A 25,551-nucleotide genomic window follows, 5' to 3' on the forward strand; every position below is an offset into this window, starting at 1 on the left:
TGTCGTAGGATCCGCAATCAGTACAAAAAAATCTTTGCAAAATGTTTTTTAGTTAGCAATTTTTTGTTTTGGTTTTTGTAAAAAGGTGGTGGGACCACGTTTAAGAAACTTCCTCCACCACCGATAATATTGCGACGCATAAATTCTCAGGACAATATTATCAGAGGGTTTTTACGTTTCTTAAAAAGGGGAGACCACAAACTTCAGCAAAATCAAGGGCATAAGTCGTTAAATAAGAGACATCCCACAAAAGCTTTTTTTTACTATTTGCGGATCCTACGATACATGCAGTCCACGATTGATTTATTTTTAATTATTCTTTTTTAATCAGAAATTTTTTTTTTTAAGAAACCCAAAATGTCCTACCAATAATCATGCTCTGAATAAAATTCTAACAAAATGCTTGGTTTGTTTGCTAATTATTTACAGCGACGGTAAAAACATACGGTTTGATGGCTATCAATTCTCAGGATTGAACTAGATGGCAACTTACCGCAAATAAATGACATATTTTTAGACCTAACATAGAAATCAAACATAGTTATGTCAATAAATGACGGCGTAATTTAGTTATAACGGAATTTGATGGACCACCAGATCCACTCAAAAATTAGAATTAAAGTTTAGTCTAAAATATCAAGCAAGCATCAAATAAAATAATTATTTGTGAATAATTTGAAGGTATAATAAAAGTGCTTTCTATTTATACTCAAAGTTGAAAGTGTTACCATCAACTAGATTCCATAATACCAAGAGTATAAAAAGGAAAGAAAAAAATGAAAAATAAATACTAAAACTCTGAGAATACTAGAAAAGAGCTCAAAACGATTACATCTGAGATGCTTAAGAGGTTTATTATAACTATAGGAAATATAGGCTTCCATGAAAACCTTCTCGTATATGAGCCGAGTGAGAAAAAAAACGGGACAGATCTGATTATAGATCTTACTTTTTCCATTAACTAAAGGAAATTCAGAGAATGCTTTTTTGAACATAAAGAGAGCATTAGTGGTGTCAAAAAAAAAAAAGAGAGCATTAGTATTGGTAATATATTTATGATTTTTTCATAAATAAACATCGAAGAAAAAAAAAGGAAAACGTAGTCAAGTAATTTGATAAAAATATTTTACAGACTTTGAAAGCTCATTCGACATTTTTCACTTTCTCAATGATTTTTAAATACAAAACTATATAATTAAAAAACATAGTAGATTTTCTAACTGATAAAGATGGTCTTAGAGCAACTTTACAACTTCAAATATAAAGTTTTATGTATTCCAAGAGTAACTTCAAAACTTCAAATTATAAAATTTTGTACAGTGATATCTCAAATATAAAGTTTCATTGTGCAAAACTTTATATTTGAGGTTTCATATTTTTTGGTCTTTGTACTCAGTGCCGGTCCGGATTCACCCGGAGCCTAAAGCACACCGGACAAATGATGCTCCTTTACTATAACTAAATTTACTATACCTTTATGTATAATCAAAATAATACCAAATATTACTAAAAACTTAAGTTCTTTTCCAAAGTAAAATACAAAACATGAAAACATAATTTTCAGCTCATTTTTTTGCTTTTGTCTTCCTATTTGCAATTCAATTGGTTGATTTCTAATGTTATTTTATTGGTATTTTCTATAAATACAAAATAAAAATATTATAGTAACTTCACAAATTTTAGTACAGAGTTCAGAAAATCTTAAAACTCTATGACAGTTTTAAGGTTCTCTGAATTGCATAAGTTCCAAAAAAAAAATTTAACTTGCAGAAACAAAACAAAGAATTTTTTTTTCAACAAAAAAGCTTATTTTGAATTACCCCGGCAAAGATCACTCACAATTAAATAGTAGAACATGATGTATCTCACATTCATACAGCTATTTAAGCAAAACCGAAAATAAATCAGAGAAATAAGTCATTATAATAAAACAAAATAAATAATCAAGTTTTGTTTGATTAAATTATAACACAGTTTTTAGTATAGCACATGTAGCTTCCGTATCTTTGAATTAGTTGTTGTTATTCTCAAAAGAAGAAATAATGCTATTATTAGCAAAAGAATATATAATGCAATTAGCAGTTACAAAACAAATTGCACTTGTATGTTTTTAGATAGTTTTGATAGCTTTTTTGTTTATCATTTTAGTCCAAACAATTTTATATCTTTAACATATTTTATATATGTTCTTATAAATTTAGCTTTTACATATAAATTTAAATAATATATAAATTTCAAATAAAAACAAAGAAAAAATTGATATTAAAATGCAATAGTTTATTATGGAAATGATAATTATGAAATTATGTAATTTTAGAAAAAAATGATTTTGTTTGTTTAAAAACTTTTATTTATATGCAAATTAATATTAAATTAATATTTTATTAATAAATATTGTTTATAATATTTTTATTGTGTATTTTAATTGGTATAAAAGTTTTATGTTTTTATTTGAATTTTATCTAAAGTAAGGACTACAATGTAAAACTCAAAAACTTTTAAGGTTCATTTTAAGGTTTGTCATTGGAAAAAAACACCATTAAATCTCAAATACAAGGTTCAGCAAACTTCAAATATAAAGTTGATTTTGGAGATGATCTTAATCGAATCTCCTTTGAAAACAAAACAGAAACAGAAATAAGAAAATGATATATTCTGAAAATAATTGACGTGGGCTTACCACAAGCACTAGAATTCTATCTAAAAAAAAAAAAAATCTCAAGCGAGAAACACGCGTGTGTACTGTGCATATAAGCCGTAGGTCAATTGCCACCCTCTACAAAGACCTTCACTAAACTTACACAAACCACACACATCCTTAAGCAAAAGAAAAATCCCATGGACTCGTCTCAAAACGATGGCGCATACCAACCACTTCTCCAGCCTCAGCTTTCTCAGGCGACGGAGTCGAACAACGGCGAGTTAGAGAGAGTGCTATCCGACGTCGAAACTCCCGTGTTTGCCCGTCTGCGTAAAGCCACGATGATTGAATCCAAACTTCTCTTCAAGCTTGCTGCGCCTGCTGTCATCGTCTACATGATAAACTACCTCATGTCCATGTCCACTCAAATCTTCTCTGGCCATCTAGGTAACCTCGAACTCGCCGCCGCGTCTCTTGGAAACACCGGAATACAAGTATTCGCCTACGGTCTCATGGTAACAAAATATTCTATCATTATTATTATTATCTTATTCTTCCACGGTTACGGATTTTGAGATTTTTTTTTAACACTGATTTATATATACGTTATACGAGAATAATTACAAAAATATTTTACAACATATTGTAATAACTTTTTTGTAGTAACTTTGAAACATGAAAATATGTAGCTAGGAATGGGGAGTGCGGTGGAGACGCTATGTGGACAAGCGTTCGGGGGGAATAAGTACGATATGCTCGGCGTTTATCTCCAGAGATCCGCCGTATTACTCACGCTCACCGGCGTCCTCCTCACCTTTATCTACGTCTTCTCCGAACCCATTCTGCTTTTCCTCGGAGAGTCGCCGGAGATAGCTTCCGCCGCGTCTCTCTTTGTCTACGGTCTCATCCCTCAAATCTTTGCCTACGCAATGAACTTCCCTATCCAAAAGTTCCTCCAAGCGCAAAGCATTGTTGCTCCGAGTGCTTACATTGCTACAGCCACTCTCTTCGTTCATCTTCTCCTAAGCTGGCTCGCTGTTTACAAGCTCGGGATGGGATTACTCGGAGCTTCGCTCGTGCTCAGCCTCTCGTGGTGGATTATAGTGGCGGCTCAGTTTGTTTACATCGTGACGAGTGATCGGTGTCGTGAGACGTGGAGAGGGTTCAGTGTCCAAGCGTTCTCGGGGCTACCGAGTTTTTTCAAACTCTCAGCCGCCTCTGCTGTGATGCTCTGCCTTGAGACTTGGTATTTTCAGATTTTGGTTCTTCTGGCCGGTCTTCTCGAGAATCCAGAACTTGCTCTTGATTCTCTCTCCATTTGGTAAGTCTTTTTTTTCAAAATAAATATATGATCCGTTGATTTCGTTTCCTAAGTTAATGCACCCATTCGTTGGTTATACAGTAAATAGGAAAATAATCTTTTTGCCATAAATAAAGAGATGAAATAATCTGTAGATACAGAAATAAATAATTTCCTCATAAGTCATAACTAAAGGAATATTTCAAATAATTTAAAGACACCAATTTTTTGTGTGGATAAATGGCCATTCAATTTGCTCCCAAAAAATGCTACTCAATTAAATATCAATATTTTTTTTTTACAATTTAGAGAAATAGAGAAAATTTATTTTCAGTATTTTATTGTTTTGCTAATTAAATATTAACACTTTTTCTTTTGTTAATATCCTGCTAAAAACAAACTAAAAATAATATTCTTTAATTTAGTCCAAATAGACAATAGGTTTCTTTATTTTATTGTTTAGTATAGCTAATATATTTAGAGGTTGATTGTTTGTGTTTTTTCAAACAGTTTTTTGTTCTTTTTTTCCAAAATTCATTATTTACCAATCAAGATTTTGATAAAATGGATTTCCTAAAATATAGGGAAAGCAGTTCTTGTAATTAACTACTCACTATGTTTCAATTTGTAAATAGTTTTAGATAAAATCACTAATATTAAGAAATTTCTTACTTTTAAAAGTATCATTTAATATATGAGTTCAATCAATTAAAAAAAAGTTAACATATTATTTTATTGGTTATTCAATATATAATAAATGCAAAAGCTAAATTGAAATGTTTAAACTACTTTTTACTTTTGAAACAAATATTTTTTTGCTAAAACTACTTGCAATATGAGAAGGGAGTATCTATTGTTAAGCAAAAGCAAAAAAACATATTTTCATGGTTTTCTAAGATATGCACGTTAGGTTTGATTTTTCAATTAAAATATTTGTATATTTATGTATTTTCATAATAACAAATTAACAATAAAATTAAATGATAAAATAGGACGTATTCCCAATAACTAATGTAAATAGAATATTTACATCTAAAATATAATATGAAAATGTAAAAACTGTTATACTAAGTAATAAAATTAACACAATTTTTAATTACAGAATAAACAATCAAGATATTTTATTGATAGATATATACTTAGTTTTTGATTTATTGATTTAGTATGTCACATTTATATTTTTTAAAATTACATATAAATCATATTAAATAATTAGATAAATAAAAAATAAATCTAGAAGAACCAAATATTGCAGAATAATCAAATAATTATATATAAAGATATAAATATAAATATGGCCATAAAAATTAATATTTAAAAAATAAACATTTCTCGGTATATTATACATTTACTACATTAAAATTCAATTTATTTAATAATATTATAGAGATTTAATATTTTTACCATATTTTATAAAATAATTTTTAGTCATCTTAATATTATTAATAAACAAAACTTAGTACAAATAACACATATTTTATATGTGTTTTTGGTAATAATAGTTTATATTTTATTATTTCCAGAGTGAATATTTTATTAGAAATAAATTTTTCATTTTATTAATTTAAAAGTAAAAACTAAAAACTAAAAACTAGAAACCAATATCTAAAATCACCATTCATGTTTTCCCAAAAACTAAATTCTACTGCAAAATCAAAAGATCAAAAATCAAAAATCTGAAAACCAAAAACGAAAATCTAAAATCTAGTAAACAAACAAACAATCATCACATTTGGCTCTTCAACCAAACAATATTTTTTATCTTGAAATTAGACGTTAGTACGTATTGTTTTAGACTTTTTGGACAAATGATTTTTCAATATTCTTGAAGCATCTGCAATCCCTCTCTATTTTCTCTTTTAGAAAAAAAATTAAAATAAAAAAGTTCCAATGATATTCTATTTTTACTCTATAGTAGAGTAAAAATAGGTTTATTTTATATAAATAGAGTAATTTGTTTTTTGTTCAACACTTTATTTTCCATTCTAAAATAAAGTATCATTGAAATATATCACAACTCTATTATAGAGTTATTCTTTCTTATGTGAAAAATAAGATAAACCATTAGAGATGGTATTAGCACCTCCATCCCTATCTCTTAACAGAGTTCTTAAGGGATAGGGGCCCGGTGAGACTTTTTTTCTTTTATAAAACATACACTCTCTCATCTCTTAATTTTTTTATTTAAGATGTAACTTTTGCACTGTGTGTGGTTTCCATGCACACGTGGTAATCTGCGATTGGTTGGTTTTATTTTTTTTAAAAACAAATTTCTAAAATCAGATAAAATTTTGAAAAAAAAAAAATTTAAGAACCTCAAAACAGGGGTTCAGGGACGGAGATACTCTGAGCTTGGTTGTAAATATGAAAGTTTGCTTTGTTTAGAAACAAAACACTCTCTTCAAAGCTCTCTCTCTATTTTCTACAGCATCCTTCCTTGTTTTGTCTTCATCCTTCAATTTGTATTTTACTATTTTACCCTACAATTTCTGTATGAGCATATTTCTTGGTTTTGATTATGAAGTTAGTCACTTGGAATCGAACAATACGTTCTTTATTCATTCCAGTGTTCCAGAAAAGAAAAAAAAAGCATTCTTTATTCATCCAATTGTCGGCCAACCGCATCTTCGTCGGCTAACCGCATCTTCGTCTTTCTGTGTATGCATATTATTTTATATACAGCAGTCGGGCTAGTCTTTTTTTATTCCTCTAAAAGTGTACTAGCCGAACAGAAGAAGCCATTCAATTTCGGGACTTAATACCAAATCATGATAGAATTTGCATTTTACAATTTGCATTTCCATTTCTTAAAACTGAAAAGCTGAAATTTTATAATGATTTTGACACGCGCCCCTATTTTCTCTCCCAAACCTAATTTATCGTCCTCCGCCGTTTCGAGATCCGCCTGCCTCCCCGGTGCCAATCGGTGATGTGGGAGGGCTCTTGTCGACCCCGCCACATCCAAATCCACCCCTGGTGTGAAGACTGTTGGTGATGTGACTTTGTCTCGGGTCGCCGTCTTCAGAGATGGTGTGCTTCGACTCGTCGAAGTTAAGAGGGGTTCTCGTCACGATACTTCTAGCGACTGTGCCGCTGCTTCAACCTTCTCATCACCGAAGAAATCGTCTCCTCTCCCAACGCCGGTTCTTCTCTCCGGTAGAAATGTCGCTGTGGCCTCCGCTTCCAAAGGCTATCTGGGTATGCGTCGCCTGAGCTAGAGGTCCCGGGACCTCGGACTGGTTGAGATAGAGACATCTCTGTCACTCCGTCAAGTCAAGATTAGGCGGTTAGCTACGGAGTGATGCATTAATTTAGCTCCTCTCCCCTCCTTTGTTGTTGGTGTTGGCGTTGCTTGTTGTTTGGATTGGAATGCAGGTTGAATTGTCTCAGGTTGTGGAGGTTCTCGGTCTTCTTGGAGCTCGGGTTAACACTGTCCGGCTGGAGGAGGTAGTAAGTCTCGGGAGGTGGTGATGCTGCCCCTTTCTCTGTACCGACTTAGAGGGCGAGTCGGTCGAGATGGTTGAGCGCTATTAAGCACCCGTGGTGTCTGTTGTCTTGTCTTTTGCCGAAATTTGGGTTTAGTTCATTGTCCCAGCTCGGACCTGAGGACAGTCTTTGAGCGGGCGTGGTTCTGTTCCTCGGAGGAAGGCAAATTGGTTCAAGCAGCCGTATGAATCAGCTTCCCGCCAGCGTAGTGTTCCTCGTGTTTTTAGTTGCATGGGTCTCTCTTACATGCCTGTCTCGGTTCAACCTTCCATCCTGTTACTACAAGTTTGTATCAATACTTGATGTCATGTTCGCTCCAAAGCTGAACGGTTTCAAGTTTGATTGCTTTTTGCTTTCATGTTTTTTCTTTTTTTTGCCATGAAAGTAAGTTCTAGAGGTCTTATAGATTGTTCATCACATCTTGTAAGTCTCAACAATTTCATTTCTGAAATGATATTTACCATTTAGCAAAAAAAAAAAAAAAAAAAATTTTATAATGTTGTATTAACAAAAGCAATGATATGATGGTTTATAGCTTTATATAGGAAAGATATACAGTTTATATTAGCTCGACTTACCATATTATATATTCGTTTGTTTTTTTTGTCTCAGCATGACGATCTCAGGATGGGTGTTCATGATATCTGTTGGATTCAATGCAGCAATAAGGTCTGCGCTTTGTCCCAACTTTCTTTCTTTAATTATAATTATATAAAATCAAGTGTTAACAATTTATCGTCACTCCGTGACAAAAAAAAAACAATTTATCGTCACCAAAAATATTTATGGATTCTTACATTTTACACACACTCAAATATGCTAAATAATAATTAACTCAGAATTATTATTACTATTATTTTTCTTTACTTTTGAAGTGTTACAAATAAAATCGATGTTATGATGTTGATCCAGTGTAAGAGTGAGTAATGAACTTGGAGCTGGAAACCCTAAATCAGCAGCATTTTCTGTTATCATCGTCAACATATATTCCTTAATCACATGTGTGATCTTAGCCATTATTATCATGGTGTGCCGTGACTATCTGAGCTATGCATTCACTGAAGGTGAAGAAGTATCAGCTGCTGTTTCTGATCTATGTCCGCTTTTGGCCGTGACGCTCATTCTCAATGGAATCCAACCTGTCCTTTCTGGTAAATACTATACATACTTATGTTGCATAGACCACAAACCAAAATATATAAAGAACTCTTGTTCTTACAATTGAGAAATTTTCATCCAAGGTGTGGCGGTTGGATGCGGCTGGCAAACGTTTGTGGCGAAAGTTAACGTTGGATGTTACTACATTATTGGAATTCCTCTTGGAGCGCTCTTTGGGTTTTACTTCAAGTATGATGCCAAGGTAAGATGCTTTATTAATGATTCTTGTATTATTTTTGACAGTAACTAAAGGCTAATGATAGCATTCGAAATTGTTGATGGTTCAGGGTATATGGACCGGAATGATTTGTGGTACACTTATACAGACAGTTATTTTGGCATGGGTCACGTTCAGTACAGACTGGACAAAAGAAGTAAGTACTCTTAACCATTTAAGCCACCGTGTTTGCATTTGGATCTTGTTACACTTCAAAAATATTACTATGTTTGTTTCAGGTGGAAGAAGCTTCCAAAAGATTGGACATATGGAGCGACAAGAAATCAGAAGTAATTTCCGAATGATGTTAAGCTTGGAAAACAATAAACTGAAACGTTATTTTTGTCCGAACATTTTACCTTTATGCATTAATTAAAATGAATATTACATTGAATTAAACTTATAAAATCAGCATAGATATTAAACATAAGGGAAATAAATTAAATGTTGTTTTATTCAATCTAAAGAACAGTTGAATCCAAAAAACATAATGGGGATGAAAAGAAAAATGACTTGTATTAGAGAACCATTATCGCTAAAACTGTTTTGGGTTTCTTAATTTTTTTTTGTTCTGTCTAATTTAAAATAAAAATAAAAAATGAACCAATCGCGGGACGTCATGTGTTAGTAAGATCCGCAAACAATACAAGAAACAGACCAAAACGACTTTTGTCTTGCAATTTCTGCCTACGGTTTTTACAAAAAAATGTGATTCACGAACTACTTTTTCTGCAAAATCCCATTTAGAACTAAGCTATAATGGTGCTGAATATTACCAGTGGAGAGTTTTCAACATGTTTTCAGTTAAATGCACATGTAAATATATAAAATATTAATAATTTAGCTACAAATGAGATACGTTGGTATAAAAAGATTATGATTATAATAAGATACTAGATTTTGACCCGCACTTTAAAGCACGGAATAATTTTCAGTAAAAAATTTAAACAATTGTATTTTTTTTAAATAGGTTTTGGCATAAGATCTGTAACTTGAATTTTGAATCGAACCTAAACCAGAAAAACGATATGTACCTTCTGAAATATGATAAATACCAGAATGGGGTTTGTAGGATGGTAAAAACATATTTGAACGTGAAGTATTATTAATCGAACACGAAAAATCCAAAAATTTGATCTAAATGTCCAAATTAATCACAAATATAAATATTTGAAATCAATGTACCTCAAACATTCAACTTTATATTTATTTGAATTGGTATCTAAAAATAAGTATTTAAATTTTAGATTTATCTTCGGATATATTTGAATCGAACTAATACAATCTGAATCCGAACGATATAAGGTTACTTTATGAGTTTTAGGATGTGAAACAAATTAGAAACAAAATCGATATGTTATATATGAATCAGATCTGTACTTACAAATTTATCAAAGACCTAGGATGTAATATTAGTTAGAACCAAAATTCAAATTATCCAACCCGTATCCAACCAGGTGAATAACGCCCAAACTAACTTAAAACATGTTTTATGTTTTAATAAATTATTTTTATATTTGATAAATATTTTACATGTTTGCTGGAATAACCCGTCAAACTGTACTTATAAAAATATCAATAATAGCATCAACTACAATTAAAATATAAATATTGTTAAATATATATTTAAAATTTCGAAGAATTCTTTTATTTTATTAGAAATATAATATAATTTAAATTTCAAATAAAAAATATTAAATTACATTAATGCAATCTTATAGAAAATATATCGGATTTTTTCATTTCTTTATTTTGGAAATAAATTTATTTTATATTTTTGTGATTAAAGTAGTGTCAAAATTATTTTTTGATCAAATCATTATGATCTCGCAAAATCTCGATGACACATTTTTTAGTATCTCATGTAGTATTAAGCTTGTGTAAATCTGAAAGAGCTAATTCTTTCCCTATATATTATTAGATAGACGTCATATATATTAGAGTTTAGAGTTTCGTCATGGAATATAAAGTGACAATGAAACTTGTTGGTTATTCAATTATTGATCCAAATTGTAGAAGTATAATTTATATATACATCAATATCTATACTGGAGAAACACATTTCAATAGCAGTTGTTATATTTGTTAGGGTTTTAAATACATCAATAACCATAAATGAGGAAATAATTAAATTTATTATAAATGGCAGCAATACTCCTGTATATAATATGTTTAGATATGGACGATTGGTTTTTGTTTGATTCCAATTTTTACTTTTTGTTTTTTGATTTGGTTCTAGTTCACTTGTGGTTTTTGGTTTTCCAGTTTAACAGATAAGAACTGTTCAATGATTTATGGGAAAATTGCCAAAACGGAACAAAAATTCAGCATGGTTGTTCCTATAGTATAAAACTATCATTTAGTTGTCCTTTTAGTATAATTTCTTTTATAATTCCAAAAATAACCCTTGATTAATCTAATTAAACACATTAAATTAAATAGAATTTTTAAAAATAATAATTAAAACGTTTAAAAAGGGAAAATAAAAATAAAAACTTTTATTTTTTTTTAATAAAAATAAATTTTGTAAAACTTAATAAAAATAAAAAAAAATTACAAATTTTTTTAAATAAAAAACGTTAAATCAACCTAATAAAAAACAGTTAACAAATTTTTATTTTTTTATAAAAAGTTTAAAATGTTTGTAAACTTTTTAATTTTATCAAAATTTTTAATGAAAAAAAATAAATGTATTTTTATAAAGTTTGTTTAAACTTTTTATTAAAAACTTTTTGTAAAGTTTTATTTTATTTTTATAAAATTTACAAATTTTATATAGTTTATTTAAAGTTTTTATTAAACACATTAAACTAAAAGAATTAAAAAAAAAATTAAAAACGTTTTAAAAGGGAAAATAAAATAAAACTTTTAAAATTTTATTTAATAAAAATAAACTTTATAAAAATAAAAATAATTTACAAATTGTTTTAATAAAAACGTTAAATAAACTTATTAAAAACATTTTACAAAGTTTTATTTTATAAAAAGTTTAAAACTTTTTAAATAAAATTGTAATTAAATAAAAAATTTAAAATTTATAAAATAAAAATAAAACTTTACAAAAAATTAATAAAAACTTTAAACTAACTTTATAAAAAGAAACATTTTACAAAGTTTTATTTTTTATAAAAATTTTAAAACGTTTGTAACCATTTTATTTTATCAAACTTTTTAATAAAAATATAAATTTTAAAAATGTTTTTAATAAAAATAAAATTTGTAAACTTTATAAAGTAAAAATAAAATTTTACAAAAAAATGCACCTAATTTCAAAACACCACATGTTGTATAGATATGTATCATAGTGAACAAGAGTTTGTGAAAAAAAACAAAAGAAAAACTATGGAAAAACCATAGATTAATGAATAAGACAAGGGAAAATCATTTTTAAAAAAAATTTGACAAGCAAAATCGAAAATAACACGTTTTAGGAAGTTAGAATATTTTTAGAATATTTCCATAACTGAAATTTTCATTAATTTTCGCAAAAATCAGGTAATCTTATCCGTAGAAGGCGCATTCTAAAAGTTTAGAACATTGACAAAAATCCAGAACACGCATTCTACTTTTAGTAGACGGAAGAGTACATTTTAGAAAACACATTCCGCAAAATTTAGAATACTTAATAAAAGTAGAAGATGCTTCCGGACGAAAAGTAGATAGCTTTAGGATTAGTAGAATGCGCATTCCACTTTTTTAGAAAATTCGTAAATAGTAGAATGTACGTTCTAAAAATAGTAGATGAACATGTTTATTTTAGAAAATGCTTTCTACTATACCATTTTCCGTAGAAGGCACATTCTACCTTTAGTAGAACGTATTTTCAAATTCTTATTTATCAACTTTTGAAAACAAAAAAAATATCAGCATGTGTATATTGGTGTTTTATTAATTGTTTGTATTTTTAATATTTTTTTTGATTCACAAAAGTATTTATTTCATTAGTTTTCAGAAATACAAAGGGTAAAAAAAAGAAAAATTGGACAAAAAATGATTTATACCAAAGGGACAACAACCTTGTTTTTTTGTTCTCTATTAGCAATTTTCCCATGATTTATCAGTTGGGTTTGGTTTCAGTATGATTGTTTTTATTTTAGGTTTGGTTCAGATAATAATATTAGAACCAAATAAAATTTAGATTTCTATTCGGTTTTGGTTTGATTCATGTTTTTGGATAATTTCAAATAATTTAGGTAAACATGACTTCTTAGATAAAATATTAGATAATACCATTGAATAAATATAAATATTTCAGATAAAAAATATTAAGTTGTTTGGTTCTGTCAAGAAATTAAAATAATTTCTAATATTTTTTTGTGAAAGTAAAAGGATAATCCGGATTTTTTGGCTAATTTAGTTTAGAAATAGTATTTTAGAATATTTGATAAATTTAAAACCAATTTATTTAGGTGTCACAAATCCTAGTCCAGGCGTGAAGACTTTTTCTCCCAGGCACGTTTTTCGATGCGAGGTGCTCCAGCTCCAAGACGTTAATTCCCTCCGCATTTCTTCACTGTCTCCACCGCAATAAAGCAAAACACCGTCGCTGTAATCATCTCCGATGACCTAATATCAGCAAATCAGGATTTCCTTCGGCCAATCGGTAGATCCAGTCATGGAGATTTTGTTTCTGAGTTCTCTCATCAGAGAAACCCCTCCTTTTCAAACTAGGACGAAAAGAATATCTCTCTTACCTCTACCTGAAAAGACCTTCTACCTTTCGTTTACCTCTGGATTGAGGACAGTCTCGCTTTTCATTTCCATCTCTAAGCTTTTCTTTTTCTCTGTCAATGGAGTCTCCTACAGTTGATTCATCTGGTTCTTCTCCCTTGCCGCCTGAGCCACCAGATCCGGATCTCGACGTGATGATGCCGGTGGTTCCTCATGTCCCTCCAGTTCCCCCTGACCCTCCACCGGCTCTCCTAGTTTGCGCTTTCCTCCGCCAGATCTCGCCATTTGTCATAATTTCTCTCCAACGGAAAGAACCGGAAGCTCTGATGCCATGGTTTCTCTGTGCTTCTACCAGGTTCTCGCTCATGTTTCTCTGCTCAGATGCAGAAGCATGGGTTGAGATATTAGTTGCAGAGTTTTTAGGGTTACTGATAGCTGATTGCAAGCTTACTTTCCTCTATTGCTCATCAGTTCAAGGTCTCGAGGACTGGACTTCGAATGGTGAAATACAGGAGGTGGTTTGTTTTCTGAATGCAGCTATTACCACAGTGCAACCCTTTGGAGTGCAGCTCCCTGCTGCTATGTGCAGGCTTCAGACAAAGAAGATCCTTCATCTGAAACATGGATTTCATATTGCTGGATCCAAGTTCCATTGCTTCAAGCTTTCGCAAGGTATGGAGTTCATAATTTGTTGGAGTGAGTCATACTTCTTCGATCTTTGCCTGCTGGTAGAATTTAATTGTCTTAGAAGGAGATCCATGTGTCTCTGGAATCAAGATGTTATGATGTTCTTGAATGGACCTTTACCTCTTATTGAGGATGTTACAAGCCTTTGCTTGGCTATTTGGCGATGGTGGTTTGCCTCACAGCACTCTGCCTTCTCGAAGAGAACATGGATTGTGATTTCTGCTCTAGGCGTCAAAGCTACACTGCAGAAAGCCCTTCTCTCAACATTATCATCAGGAAACTCAAGACTTCATTGTCTTTCGGACTCTACCGTCTTTGCCCTGCGCTTAGGGTTGGATTTGATTGAAATCACAGGTTTTTCCATCATTGGGAACCTTGTCACTTTCATCACTCCGTTATCATGTTCTTCTAATCTATACACTGTTTATTTTGCAAAGGGTGATTTACCCAAACTTTGTTCTTCAAGTACTCTGTTTTGAGATTATGAAATAAAAACGTTGACAAAAAAAAAAAAACCAATTTATTTAGTATTTTAGGTGTATAAAGTATATTTTGGATATTCGAGTTACCTATTTGATTTTCGGTTTGGTTCTGATCTATTTTTTTTCTCAATTTTATAAGTATAGGAACTAATCTGATATTTGTGAAATTGATTCGATTTCAATTTTTTTTTTGTTTCGTTTGGTTTCTTTTTTCTGCTTCAGTTCAGTTTTTGATTCTCGATTTATATGCCAAAGTCTCAAATATGTTTGTACAATCTGTTTTACATTTAATAAATAACTTATTCAAATTTATTTTTAATGACAAATTTTAGAAACAAAATATTAAGACTATTCCCATTTTAAAAACGTTGCCAATAGTCCAATACCCACTTAATAATTATACAATATTCTAAGTATTTTGATGTTAATAACTGTAATTTTAAAAATTAGATTTCACTGATAATATTAAATAAATACCATCAATATTTATGATATAAAATATATTTTTATATACTGAAATAATTATTAAATGGTAAGAATTTGGATTTTCTAGAATCTATGTTAATACTAATATTCGAGTTTTAATATTAAAGTTTTCCAATCTTTATATGCTCCGATTTATATTCAAAATATTAAGTTTATATGATAAATATATAATTTTTGGCACAAAATCGGACATTTAAAATATTCTCAAAAAATAGATTTGCTCCCATTTATTCTCCAACTTAACTGGATATTTTTAAGTTAAATTGTGACTTTTTGTTTGTTTGTTAGTTAGTTTAGATCTCTTTATATGGAAAGATTTGTAATTTAGATTTATTGAATTATGAAAAAATAATCTATAAAATAATATTTAATTTTAGTCTACATAGATTATAGTTCAGTACTACAAAATCCAAAATAAGAGGATTATAAATCATGATTTATAGTAGATGTTGAATTGTAGATCAAAATGATTTCCTAGAAAACAAAAATGGTTTTTTAGTCGTTGGTGCCAGTTAAATTATAAACATACAGTTATGAATAAAATAAATTAAAGTGATCATGTTTGATGATAACATGTATGCACTCTTCGATGATTTGTTCTTTTTTTTGAAATGTTGTTATTCAAACTATAAGTTTTGAATAAGAAATATTGATATGAACAGGTTAAATTTTCTCATAGCTTCTGTATTTTCATTTACTACGTTGTAATCTGATAAACGTAAATATATTATAGAAAGATACGAATAGGTTAAGGGTCCATCGTCTCCCAATTAATACTTTGCAACTTGAAATTAATAATTATTGCATTTTCAGTGGTTTTTGCTGTACATTTTGATCTGTAGTTTAGTTATAGACCATCGTGCTTTACATCATTACATGTATACTGCTTTGACTTCAAACTTTTCAGGTATAAATTTGATTATGGACAGGTGAAGAAGGAATATGTGAAAAGGGCAATGGAAGAACAATATGGTGGTGAAAGAGGAGGTTGCGTTATGTTTCTGTGTTTTATTTCCATATTTGTTTTGTTAGTTTTATTTTTTCTCAATTCACTATCGAATTTAGTTTGTCTGCATGCAGTTACGGTTGAATAATCCTGGTTCCAATAACCAAGATAAAAATATTTGGTTATTGTTTGTATGGGATCAGTTTCACGAAATAACATGTTGTAAAATATTTGGGAGCTGTGAAAGAAAATATTTAATTAAAAGTATAGCATAAAAATAGGCTAGTGGCATCTGATCTACCTAAATACTGTTGAAACAGAAGAATACCTAAAAAAAATCTTCTATTTTAATAGTACAGATTTAACAAAATATTTTATCATATTATATTGAAGAACTATGTTAAATATCCTTAATGAGAGTAGAAAACCATCTGATCAGCAAACCCAATAAAACACTTAATTGTAAGTTGCCTTTAGCCGCCACTCGCTACCCTCCAAAAGACATACAGTATAGTACACAAGCCACGCACATCCTCAGGCGATAATCCCCATTAGCTGTGACAGCACCCAAAACAAAAAACAAAAGAAAAGAGAGCAAATCTTACGCTTCTTCATGGACTCGTCTCCAAACGATGGCGTATACCAACCGCTTCTCTACCCTCCGACTGGTGGAACGGCACCGCTTTCTCCATCGACGGAGTCAAGCAACGGCGAGCTAGAGAGAGTGCTTTCCGACGTTGAAACTCCCGTGTTTTCCCGTCTGCGTAAAGCCACGATGATTGAATCCAAGCTGCTCTTCAAGCTTGCTGCGCCTGCGGTCATCGTCTTCGTCTACATGATAAACTACCTCATGTCCATGTCCACTCAAATCTTCTCTGGCCATCTAGGTAACCTAGAACTCGCTGCCGCTTCTCTCGGTAACACTGGAATCCAAATCTTTGCTTACGGTCTCATGGTAAACCAAAACTACACAACATGTCTCTATGTTCTGTTTTGCATGTGTATGTGTTTTCTGAGAGTTTTTTTTTGTTTTTTCTTTTGTTTTTTAATTTTGAAAATTCTTAGCTAGGAATGGGTAGTGCGGTAGAGACGTTGTGTGGTCAAGCGTTTGGAGGTCGAAAATACGAGATGCTTGGCATTTATCTCCAGAGATCCACCGTCTTGCTTACTCTCACGGGCCTTCTCCTAACGTTGATCTACGTCTTCTCCAAACCCATTTTGGTTTTCCTCGGAGAGTCGCCTGAGATAGCTTCTGCCGCGTCTATCTTTGTATACGGCTTAATCCCTCAAATCTTTGTCTACGCCGTAAACTTCCCTATCCAAAAGTTCCTCCAGGCGCAAAGCATCGTGGCGCCGAGTGCTTACATCTCTACGGCCACTCTCTTCGTTCACCTTCTCTTAAGCTGGCTCGCTGTTTACAAGCTAGAGATGGGGCTTCTTGGAGCGTCGCTTGTGCTCAGCCTCTCGTGGTGGATTATAGTGGTGGCTCAGTTTGTTTATATCGTGACGAGTGAACGATGTCGTGAGACGTGGAGAGGGTTTAGTGTCCAAGCGTTCTCGGGGTTACCGAGTTTCTTCAAACTCTCTGCCGCCTCCGCCGTGATGCTCTGCCTTGAGACTTGGTATTTTCAGATCTTGGTTCTTCTTGCCGGACTTCTCGAGAATCCAGAGCTTGCTCTTGATTCTCTCTCCATTTGGTAAGTCTTTTCTAAAATATATTTAATTTATTAAAACAGGATGACTGCTATTTTTTACTGACCTATAATTTATTTGGTATATTACATAAAATGTCACTGACCTACTTAAAAAAAATCAACTTTTACATAATTATATCTACGCCTAATAATATCTAATCAATTTAGCATAAACCACATGCTCTTCTTCAGACTAAAAGCAGTTACGTTTCTTCTTCAAACCACATGCTCTTTTTTTTTTCTTTGAAACAAGCCGTTGGATTTATGTATTTGGCTTTTACGTGCATCAAGGAGTTAACTTTTTATATATTGTTTGTTTCTTTGATTGATTTTTTTTTTGTCATCGATATAATTCCTATTTAGGTGCATCATTATATTTGCATGTTTCTTTAACAAAAAAAAAATTATATTTGCATGTAATCTTTATGATATTGACCTTCTAATGCGGATGCGCACAGTAAAATAAATTATAAATCATTACAAATAATGCTCTTATACTTTGTTTCACTGTTTATAATATTTATCCTTTATTTCGTAATATTTTCATTCTCTTATTTTTAACGATTTTTCATTCTCTTATTATATACAATAAATAATGATTATTATAAAATTAAATTTTAAATTCCAAAACAATAAAAATAATTATAAATAAGTTATTAATATTAAAAATAAACAAAATACTTTCATATTTATAAATTTTAGTTTTCTCTATTGCCATTTTCTTCTAATGACATATCAAAAGTAATCAAAGTGTAGAATATTAAAAATCAAAATAGTATATTCAATTTTATGTACTATTAAAAAGTATATGAGAAGTTTAATCAATTTGTTTAGATATATTATCAGATTTTTTTTGGGTTTTCTCCGTTTGGTCAATATCATATCACAGATGGTAGATTTTTGGGTTTTATCAAATTTTTGGGTTTTATCAGATTTTTGGGTTTTGGGTTTTAAAAATACTACTTATAACTTAAATCGTCTATAAATCACATATGTACTCCACTAAAAAGACTTAAATAATCTGTACAAATATATTGTGTTTCACACCATATAGATGTAGATACACTATTAGACCCCGACATTCATTAACAATTTAAAAAATATTTAAATTGTAAAAAGTATTTAGGTAATTCTGATTTTTAAATAGTTCAGTTTATTAATTATATTTTTGGTTATTTTGAAATTAAATATAATTAATATTTGTAGGTATATAATTTTTATTTTAAAAATCCAAATATCAGTTCGGTTCTCGGTTTGGTTCTAATTTGTTTTTTTTGTTTCAAAGTAGAAGATTTATTCGGTTATTTATGAAATTTGGTTTCAGATTTTGATTCTTCGGTTTCAAATAAATGTGTGTTTATCTATATATTATCTTATACAAAAATTCTTTATTTAATTTTGAAAAATAAATCTGCATTTTGGAATTGCGAATCAAAATTTAGTGTTTCCTTAAACAAATATTTTCTCTTGATTCTCTCCATTTGGTAAATCTTTTCCTGCACGTTCAAGTTTTTAAAAGAAAATCTTACAGGTTACATAGGGTATACTACATACACTCTAGTTATAAATAGGGAATAACACAATATACTCAAATGAATTTTTTTTTTTGATGAAATTTTAAATTTATTGATCATCAACTAAAAAATGAATGATTATGTACATCTGAATAAGCTGTGTAAAGTAAATTAGACTGTAAACTAACTATGCCCCGTATGAGCTCCAAACCAACACTGAAGCAAACCCCATAATTACGGCTTCTCGAAATATCCAGTGGATAGGATATGTTGCCTTCTAGTTTTGTCAATGATCCTTGCCAGCTGATCCACTGTCCTGAGACGCTGAGAGTGACTTCTTTCATTCCTTTCACGCCATATGTAATAGATTGTGACTTGGAAAGATAATCTCAAGAGAATAGAAACTAACAGCCCATGAGAACCAGCCAGAATAGCCTGGACATTCTAATCCCAATCCGGAGATGGTGCTGGATGCATTAGGGATCCCAATACATGTAGCCAGATTGTATAAGTATAGGGACAAGCGAAAAAAATGATCTCTGGTTTCTTCCGGTTCACCACAGAATAAACAACCTTGAGTATGTCTCCATGTGCACATTTTTACTCCAGAGAGCCGATCTTTAACCGCTAACCAGGTGATAAAAGTAAACCTAGGTACCCTCTGCTTAAACAAAATTAGCTTATGCCAAGGTACATGTTCACGCCGAAGCCTGATCATGTCCCAAGTTAAAAACGATGAAAAATCGCGACAATAGTCAGTCATTCCCTCTCTTCCAAAGAGCTGTATCCTCCACATTACTCTGCAAAACAACGCGGAACTCTTTAACCTGCCTGATCATATAATCGACTTGAGTATCTCTCGTGCTCCTGAAATGCCATTCAGAGTTCACCATTACTTCTGAAATACTAGCAGACCTCGTGATACCCAGCTTCAATCTTCCTCGATCTCCTACAAGCTCAATTAAACGACCCTGAGGGTGTCATATATCATACCAAATCTTATTGTATTCTGATTGTATATATCCATACGAATAAACCGTTTAGCGACGAGCCTAAGGCGCAGAAGCTGATTCCATATCTAGAATCCTGATGTTCCTTCTGTGATATCTCAAAGACTTCCCATAGAGAAGCATCTGCTTTACCCATGCAACCCATAAAGATCCAGGGTCATAAAACAGTCGCCATATTAGCTTGAGAGCAGACACCGTAGAAATCCCCTTAATTTGCCGGACCCACAATCCTCCTTCTTCTTTTATTGTGGACTTCTTCCCAAGAAACTTTAGATTTAGTGGTAATATTTGGTGATCCGCTCCAAAGGAAAATAGAGAACATACTCTCGATCTCATCAATGCATCCTTGAGGCAAGTAGCAAGCTTTGACAACAGAAGTTTGTCATGCTTGCTATCACTGAGTTCACCAGTTGTAGTCTACCAGCAAAAGCAAGTGCTTTACTTGTCCAGCTGAGAAAACAGTTACGGATCTTTACTAATAATGGTTCATAATCACTGCGAGTCATCGTCTCGGTAGTGAGAGGCAAACCAAGGTATTTGATAGGCAAAGCTGATGTTGACAAACTAGCCCTTCCCGCTGCTTCCTCCAACACTTGCTTACTCCTTCCAGCCGCAAAGACAATCGATTTTGCCACGTTTATACAAAAATGGATTTTCTCTTAAACCAAATTAAATTTTGATCCACGATTTCAAAATGAAAGATTATTTTCATCTATAAAAAGTTATTTAATAAAGATTATAGCTACATCCACAATTATGTGTTTTAAGTTTAAAATAAATTTATTTAAGTTTGTTTATGTTATTTATTTTATTTTATTTTGTTAGAAGATTAAGTTTGAATTGAAAATATAATCATTATTCTATATAGATTTTCTTAATTTAAGTATTTAAAATAATTAAAATAATTTTTGAAAATGACATATTTAGTAGAGGGCTCCAATTTTAGATTTCATTTTTAAATGTGTTAAATAAATTGAAAGCATTTAAGTTGATTCATATCTTAGATTTGTTAGGATTAATTTTTAATAAAAATTGCAAAATTGTTTATAGTTATTCTATTAACTATCCCATATTATAACACAATATATTAATTTTAACAGTAATATCTTATTTTCAATAAAATATTAATTACAAATTTAAAATGTATTGCATTATTTTACATTATTCTTATTTTAGGGAATAATATATGTTCAAATACAATTTTATTTATATATTAATATTCTATAGTCAAGTTAAATTTAATATAAATATAACTGTATAATAATTTTATTTATGTTCATATATTTCCTGTGTTACGTATCTATTTTAATATATTTTACTAAATTGAAACAGGGAAATATATGTGGTTTTAACATATCTTGATGTGTTTGTCAAAGTTATCTCATATGTTATTAATATATTGCATAATTATTAAAATAATTAGTAAATATTTATAATCGTAAAAATATCAATCACAACTTGTTATTTTATAGTATAAAATAATATTTTTTATTATTTTGTTGGGTTCAAACCTCACCAACAACCTAATTATAGAATTAATGAGAGTTACGGACACCCGGTCGGTGTCCTGCAGTGCTGTAAGCCAGGGGTCATACGGACAGGACGGGTTGTCACATATAATATAAAAGTTTTCCTAATAATATAAAAGTTTTTATTATATCAAGTATTTATCTAATTTTGGATATATAAATTTGAAAAAATTCCTTTATAAATTATAATTAATTATCATTTCGTCAATATTTAATAAATTAAAATATTTTTTAAATGTTGATTTTTATTATTTTGAGTGTGTATAATTTACTTATAATATTTAAAATATTCAAATTGATATTTTGTGTATAAGTCAAAATTAAATTATATTAGTTTATAATAAATAATTTAATAAGAATCACAAAATGATTTAATTATTTACATATGTATAATTTTTTAATAATTTAAAAATGTATATTTATAATATTTTATTAAAATGTAATCTTATTTTTAGTTATTTTATTTTAAAATATTTAAATATTTAGTTAAATTAGTTGAATAATTATGTTGTTAGATGACATATTAAAGTGTATTAGTTAATATAAGATTTGAATTTGGTATTATCATGCGGTAAACTGATGTTAGGTCTAAATTAGGGATAGAACGGATCTGGATCATGATTTTAATATCATGATTCTTACATCCGTCTAAATATTATATTATCTGTGAGTATATGGATCCAGGTCTATAAAAAATAAAAATAGTTTTAAAAAATGTTTTCAAAATATTAATATTCAATAAATACAAAATTTATAAAATATATATATAAGATTATTAAAATTTAAATATAATATTATAAAACTAATTTATGTATAAATATTAAAATTTCAACTATAACTATTAATAAAATTTCAAATTTAATATATTCAAAATTATGTACCCGAATATCCGGACTTAAATTCAAAATATCCAGATCCAGATTTAGATTCCATGGATTTGACATTTTACTATCCGGATTCAGACATCCCGAATATCATATTTTCGAAACAAATTGGAATTGAATCTCATATTTGAATTTGAATCTCAGATAATAAATCTCAGTCGATGATGATTGACAACCATGTTTTTCCCTTTTCTTGCCCAAGTAGACAATGAGATATACACATTTATTTCATGCTTTATTTCCCTTTTCAAGAAAACAAAATAGTTTCAGCAAATATACAGTTTCTTTATTTTCCCTTTAGATTATGAAAAGCGTATGGTTATAGACTTTTCCGATGAATGATTTCTAAAACCATTCGACAACACATAGTATTTGTCACTCGATAAGGAAAAAAAAAGAGAAGCACAGAACAAAACTTTGTGTAGGAGTACAAAATGAAGTTTGGTTGTAGCTCTGAAAGGTAAGTTGTGGCGAACAAATTTGGCATTTGTGTGACAAAAAAAAAAGGCGAACAAATTTGACTCTGCTTCCGCTAGAGACATAATCTTTCGTCTTGTTACATTTCCTTTCTTTTGTCTTCTTCTTGTACATTATTATTTAACTTTTAAATACTATGTGCATTTAAATATTTCTTCCTTTTCTTAAATTTTAATTTTTGAAGTTATCTTACTTGGATTCGAACAAACATCCTTTCTTCGTCCAATTAACAGATAAAGAGCACCATCTCCTTTATTCGGTTGAGGATATCATACAATATTCTTCCATTAATTAGATAAGTGATTCTAAACAAGATAAGTCATTCAAATAATAAATCCAGTGCTTCTGCGGAGTCGTACTTAGTTTCTCTAATTCATCATAAACTTCTGTTACCGAATTTGGAACATCCCAAATTCCACTCTATTTTTACTTTAAAATAAAGTTTAGGATAAAAGGAACATCCCAAATTCCACTCTATTTTTACTTTAAAATAAAGTTTAGGATAAAATAATTTTAACTCTATTTTTTTCATTCTAGAATAGAATGGGCTTACTCCATAAATAAATTAACTTATTTATTTTTGTTCATCATTTACAATTTGTTAGTATTGTAGTAAAACCCAATTTTATTATAATCTTCTTATGACAAATCATTTTATTTCGAAGAAGAAAAATTATTACTATATTTTTGCTCATTTCTTGTAACAGTATACAATTTGGCATTTGTGTATTTCAGCATGACGATTTCAGGATGGGTGTTCATGATATCTGTTGGGTTCAATGCAGCCATAAGGTATATATGTCTTTATTTAATTTATTCACCCAAAAAGTATATGTTATTACATTTTATATCCACTCTAGTATAGTAAATCACTTTCAACCCTGATCTTTTTTCTGTCCAATTAAATTTGAGTGGTTATATGTCGACCAAGTGTAAGAGTGAGTAATGAACTTGGAGCTGGAAACCCTAAATCAGCAGCGTTTTCTGTAATCATCGTCAACATATATTCCTTAATCACAAGTGTGATCTTAGCCATTGTTATTTTGGCATGCCGTGACGTCTTGAGTTATGCGTTCACTGAGGGTGAAAAAGTCTCGGCTGCGGTTTCTGATCTTTGTCCGCTTCTTGCCTTGACGCTTGTTCTCAATGGAATCCAACCCGTTTTTTCTGGTAAAGTCTTTTTTATTATAACTTGCAATTTCACAAACCCGAAATAGAGATATTTTGTTATAAAAATGGAAAGTTTCATCTAAGGTGTGGCGGTTGGATGCGGTTGGCAAGCGTTTGTGGCGAAAGTTAATGTTGGATGTTATTACATTGTCGGAATTCCTCTTGGGATTCTCTTTGGGTTTTACTTCAAGTTCAATGCCAAGGCAAGATAGTCTTCTTGTCTCTCACCTCAAAATTCAAATACTTCCATTTAGATTTGGTTAGTCCACTGATTCTCGTATAATTAATGAGACTAATTATAGCATTTAATTTTTTTTGATGATTTAGGGTATATGGACAGGAATGATATGTGGTACCCTTATACAAACCGTTATTTTAGTGTGGGTAACGTTTCGAACAGACTGGACAAAAGAGGTAAATTTGTTTTTGTCTGCGTATATATTACTTTATGTCATTGATTTGATACACTTAAAGAATAATCGGATAAATTTTTGCTTCAGGTGGAAGAAGCTTCTAAAAGGTTAGACAAATGGAGCAACAAGAAACGTGAAGTGGTTCCCCAATAATGCAAGTTGATGTGAATTTGGTATCCAGTGAACCGATTGGATTCATTGGTGTGTGAAAACCGATGCGAATGCTCAAGTACCTCAAGATAATCCATGTAATGGGTACCATAGTTATCGTGATCAGTCGTTTCATTGATTAATATGCTTTGCTTGCTTATAATAAAAACAGGTGGTAATATACTCATATATTTTGTATCGCAGATTGAAACAGTTACTGTTTTGTTATTACTGTTGATTTGCATATGCCTCTCCAAATTCCTAATTTCTTATACCGGATAGATCTTGTTTTTTATTTTATGTTGCTAGTAACCATATACCTACACCTTTTAATATACTGAAATTTTGTTTGATTGGAAATCCTTCAAGGTTTCTCTTTTTGAATGTGGTGCACTTTGGTTGTTTAAAACTTTTCATGTTCTGAATGTAAAAATAAAAATAGGAACTCATAAATTGGGCAGGGTCATCACTGGGCCAAATATCATGGGGCTACGGAAACTGAAATTAGGTCTTGAACAAAGTACCCATATATAAAATGAACCAAGCTTTATTTGCGTTGTGACACCGAAAACTATGAAGTAAATGATACTCACTCCAATGATACTCACTCCGGTTAAAAAACGTATATTCTAGAGT

The 25,551-nt window shown here is 30.5% G+C and overlaps 2 protein-coding genes across 2 annotated transcripts; both read left to right on the plus strand.

Moving 5' to 3' along the window:
• Nucleotides 1-2,770: 2,770 nt before the first annotated feature.
• On the plus strand, nucleotides 2,771-9,201 carry LOC108859081 (protein DETOXIFICATION 40). Its single transcript, XM_018632928.2, has 7 exons — nucleotides 2,771-3,156; nucleotides 3,331-3,962; nucleotides 8,040-8,096; nucleotides 8,340-8,578; nucleotides 8,669-8,787; nucleotides 8,873-8,959; nucleotides 9,042-9,201. The coding sequence occupies exons 1-7, from the start codon at nucleotides 2,839-2,841 to the stop codon at nucleotides 9,105-9,107; spliced, it is 1,518 nt and encodes a 505-aa protein (XP_018488430.1). The 5' UTR covers nucleotides 2,771-2,838; the 3' UTR covers nucleotides 9,108-9,201.
• Nucleotides 9,202-16,589: 7,388 nt separating this feature from the next.
• LOC108831595 (protein DETOXIFICATION 40) lies at nucleotides 16,590-25,189 on the plus strand. Its single transcript, XM_018605117.2, has 7 exons — nucleotides 16,590-17,029; nucleotides 17,140-17,771; nucleotides 23,918-23,974; nucleotides 24,114-24,352; nucleotides 24,437-24,555; nucleotides 24,680-24,766; nucleotides 24,853-25,189. Exons 1-7 carry the CDS (start codon nucleotides 16,688-16,690, stop codon nucleotides 24,916-24,918), a joined length of 1,542 nt encoding a protein of 513 aa, XP_018460619.2. The 5' UTR covers nucleotides 16,590-16,687; the 3' UTR covers nucleotides 24,919-25,189.
• The last annotated feature ends 362 nt before the right edge of the window (nucleotides 25,190-25,551 follow it).

Source organism: Raphanus sativus, chromosome 5 (assembly GCF_000801105.2).
Source record: "Raphanus sativus cultivar WK10039 chromosome 5, ASM80110v3, whole genome shotgun sequence".
Classification (NCBI taxonomy): Eukaryota; Viridiplantae; Streptophyta; class Magnoliopsida; order Brassicales; family Brassicaceae; genus Raphanus; species Raphanus sativus.

What these genes read in the sequence shown, in the direction of transcription:
- LOC108831595 (XM_018605117.2), top strand. Translation starts at nt 16,688, where the DNA reads ATGGACTCGTCTCCAAACGATGGCGTATACCAACCGCTTCTCTACCCT. An exon ending in ACTTCAAGTTCAATGCCAAG is followed by an intron (nt 24,556 to 24,679) that starts GCAAGATAGTCT and finishes TTGATGATTTAG; the next exon opens with GGTATATGGACAGGAATGAT. An exon ending in GAACAGACTGGACAAAAGAG is followed by an intron (nt 24,767 to 24,852) that starts GTAAATTTGTTT and finishes TTTTTGCTTCAG; the next exon opens with GTGGAAGAAGCTTCTAAAAG.
- LOC108859081 (XM_018632928.2), top strand. Translation starts at nt 2,839, where the DNA reads ATGGACTCGTCTCAAAACGATGGCGCATACCAACCACTTCTCCAGCCT. An exon ending in GGATTCAATGCAGCAATAAG is followed by an intron (nt 8,097 to 8,339) that starts GTCTGCGCTTTG and finishes ATGTTGATCCAG; the next exon opens with TGTAAGAGTGAGTAATGAAC. An exon ending in GTACAGACTGGACAAAAGAA is followed by an intron (nt 8,960 to 9,041) that starts GTAAGTACTCTT and finishes TGTTTGTTTCAG; the next exon opens with GTGGAAGAAGCTTCCAAAAG.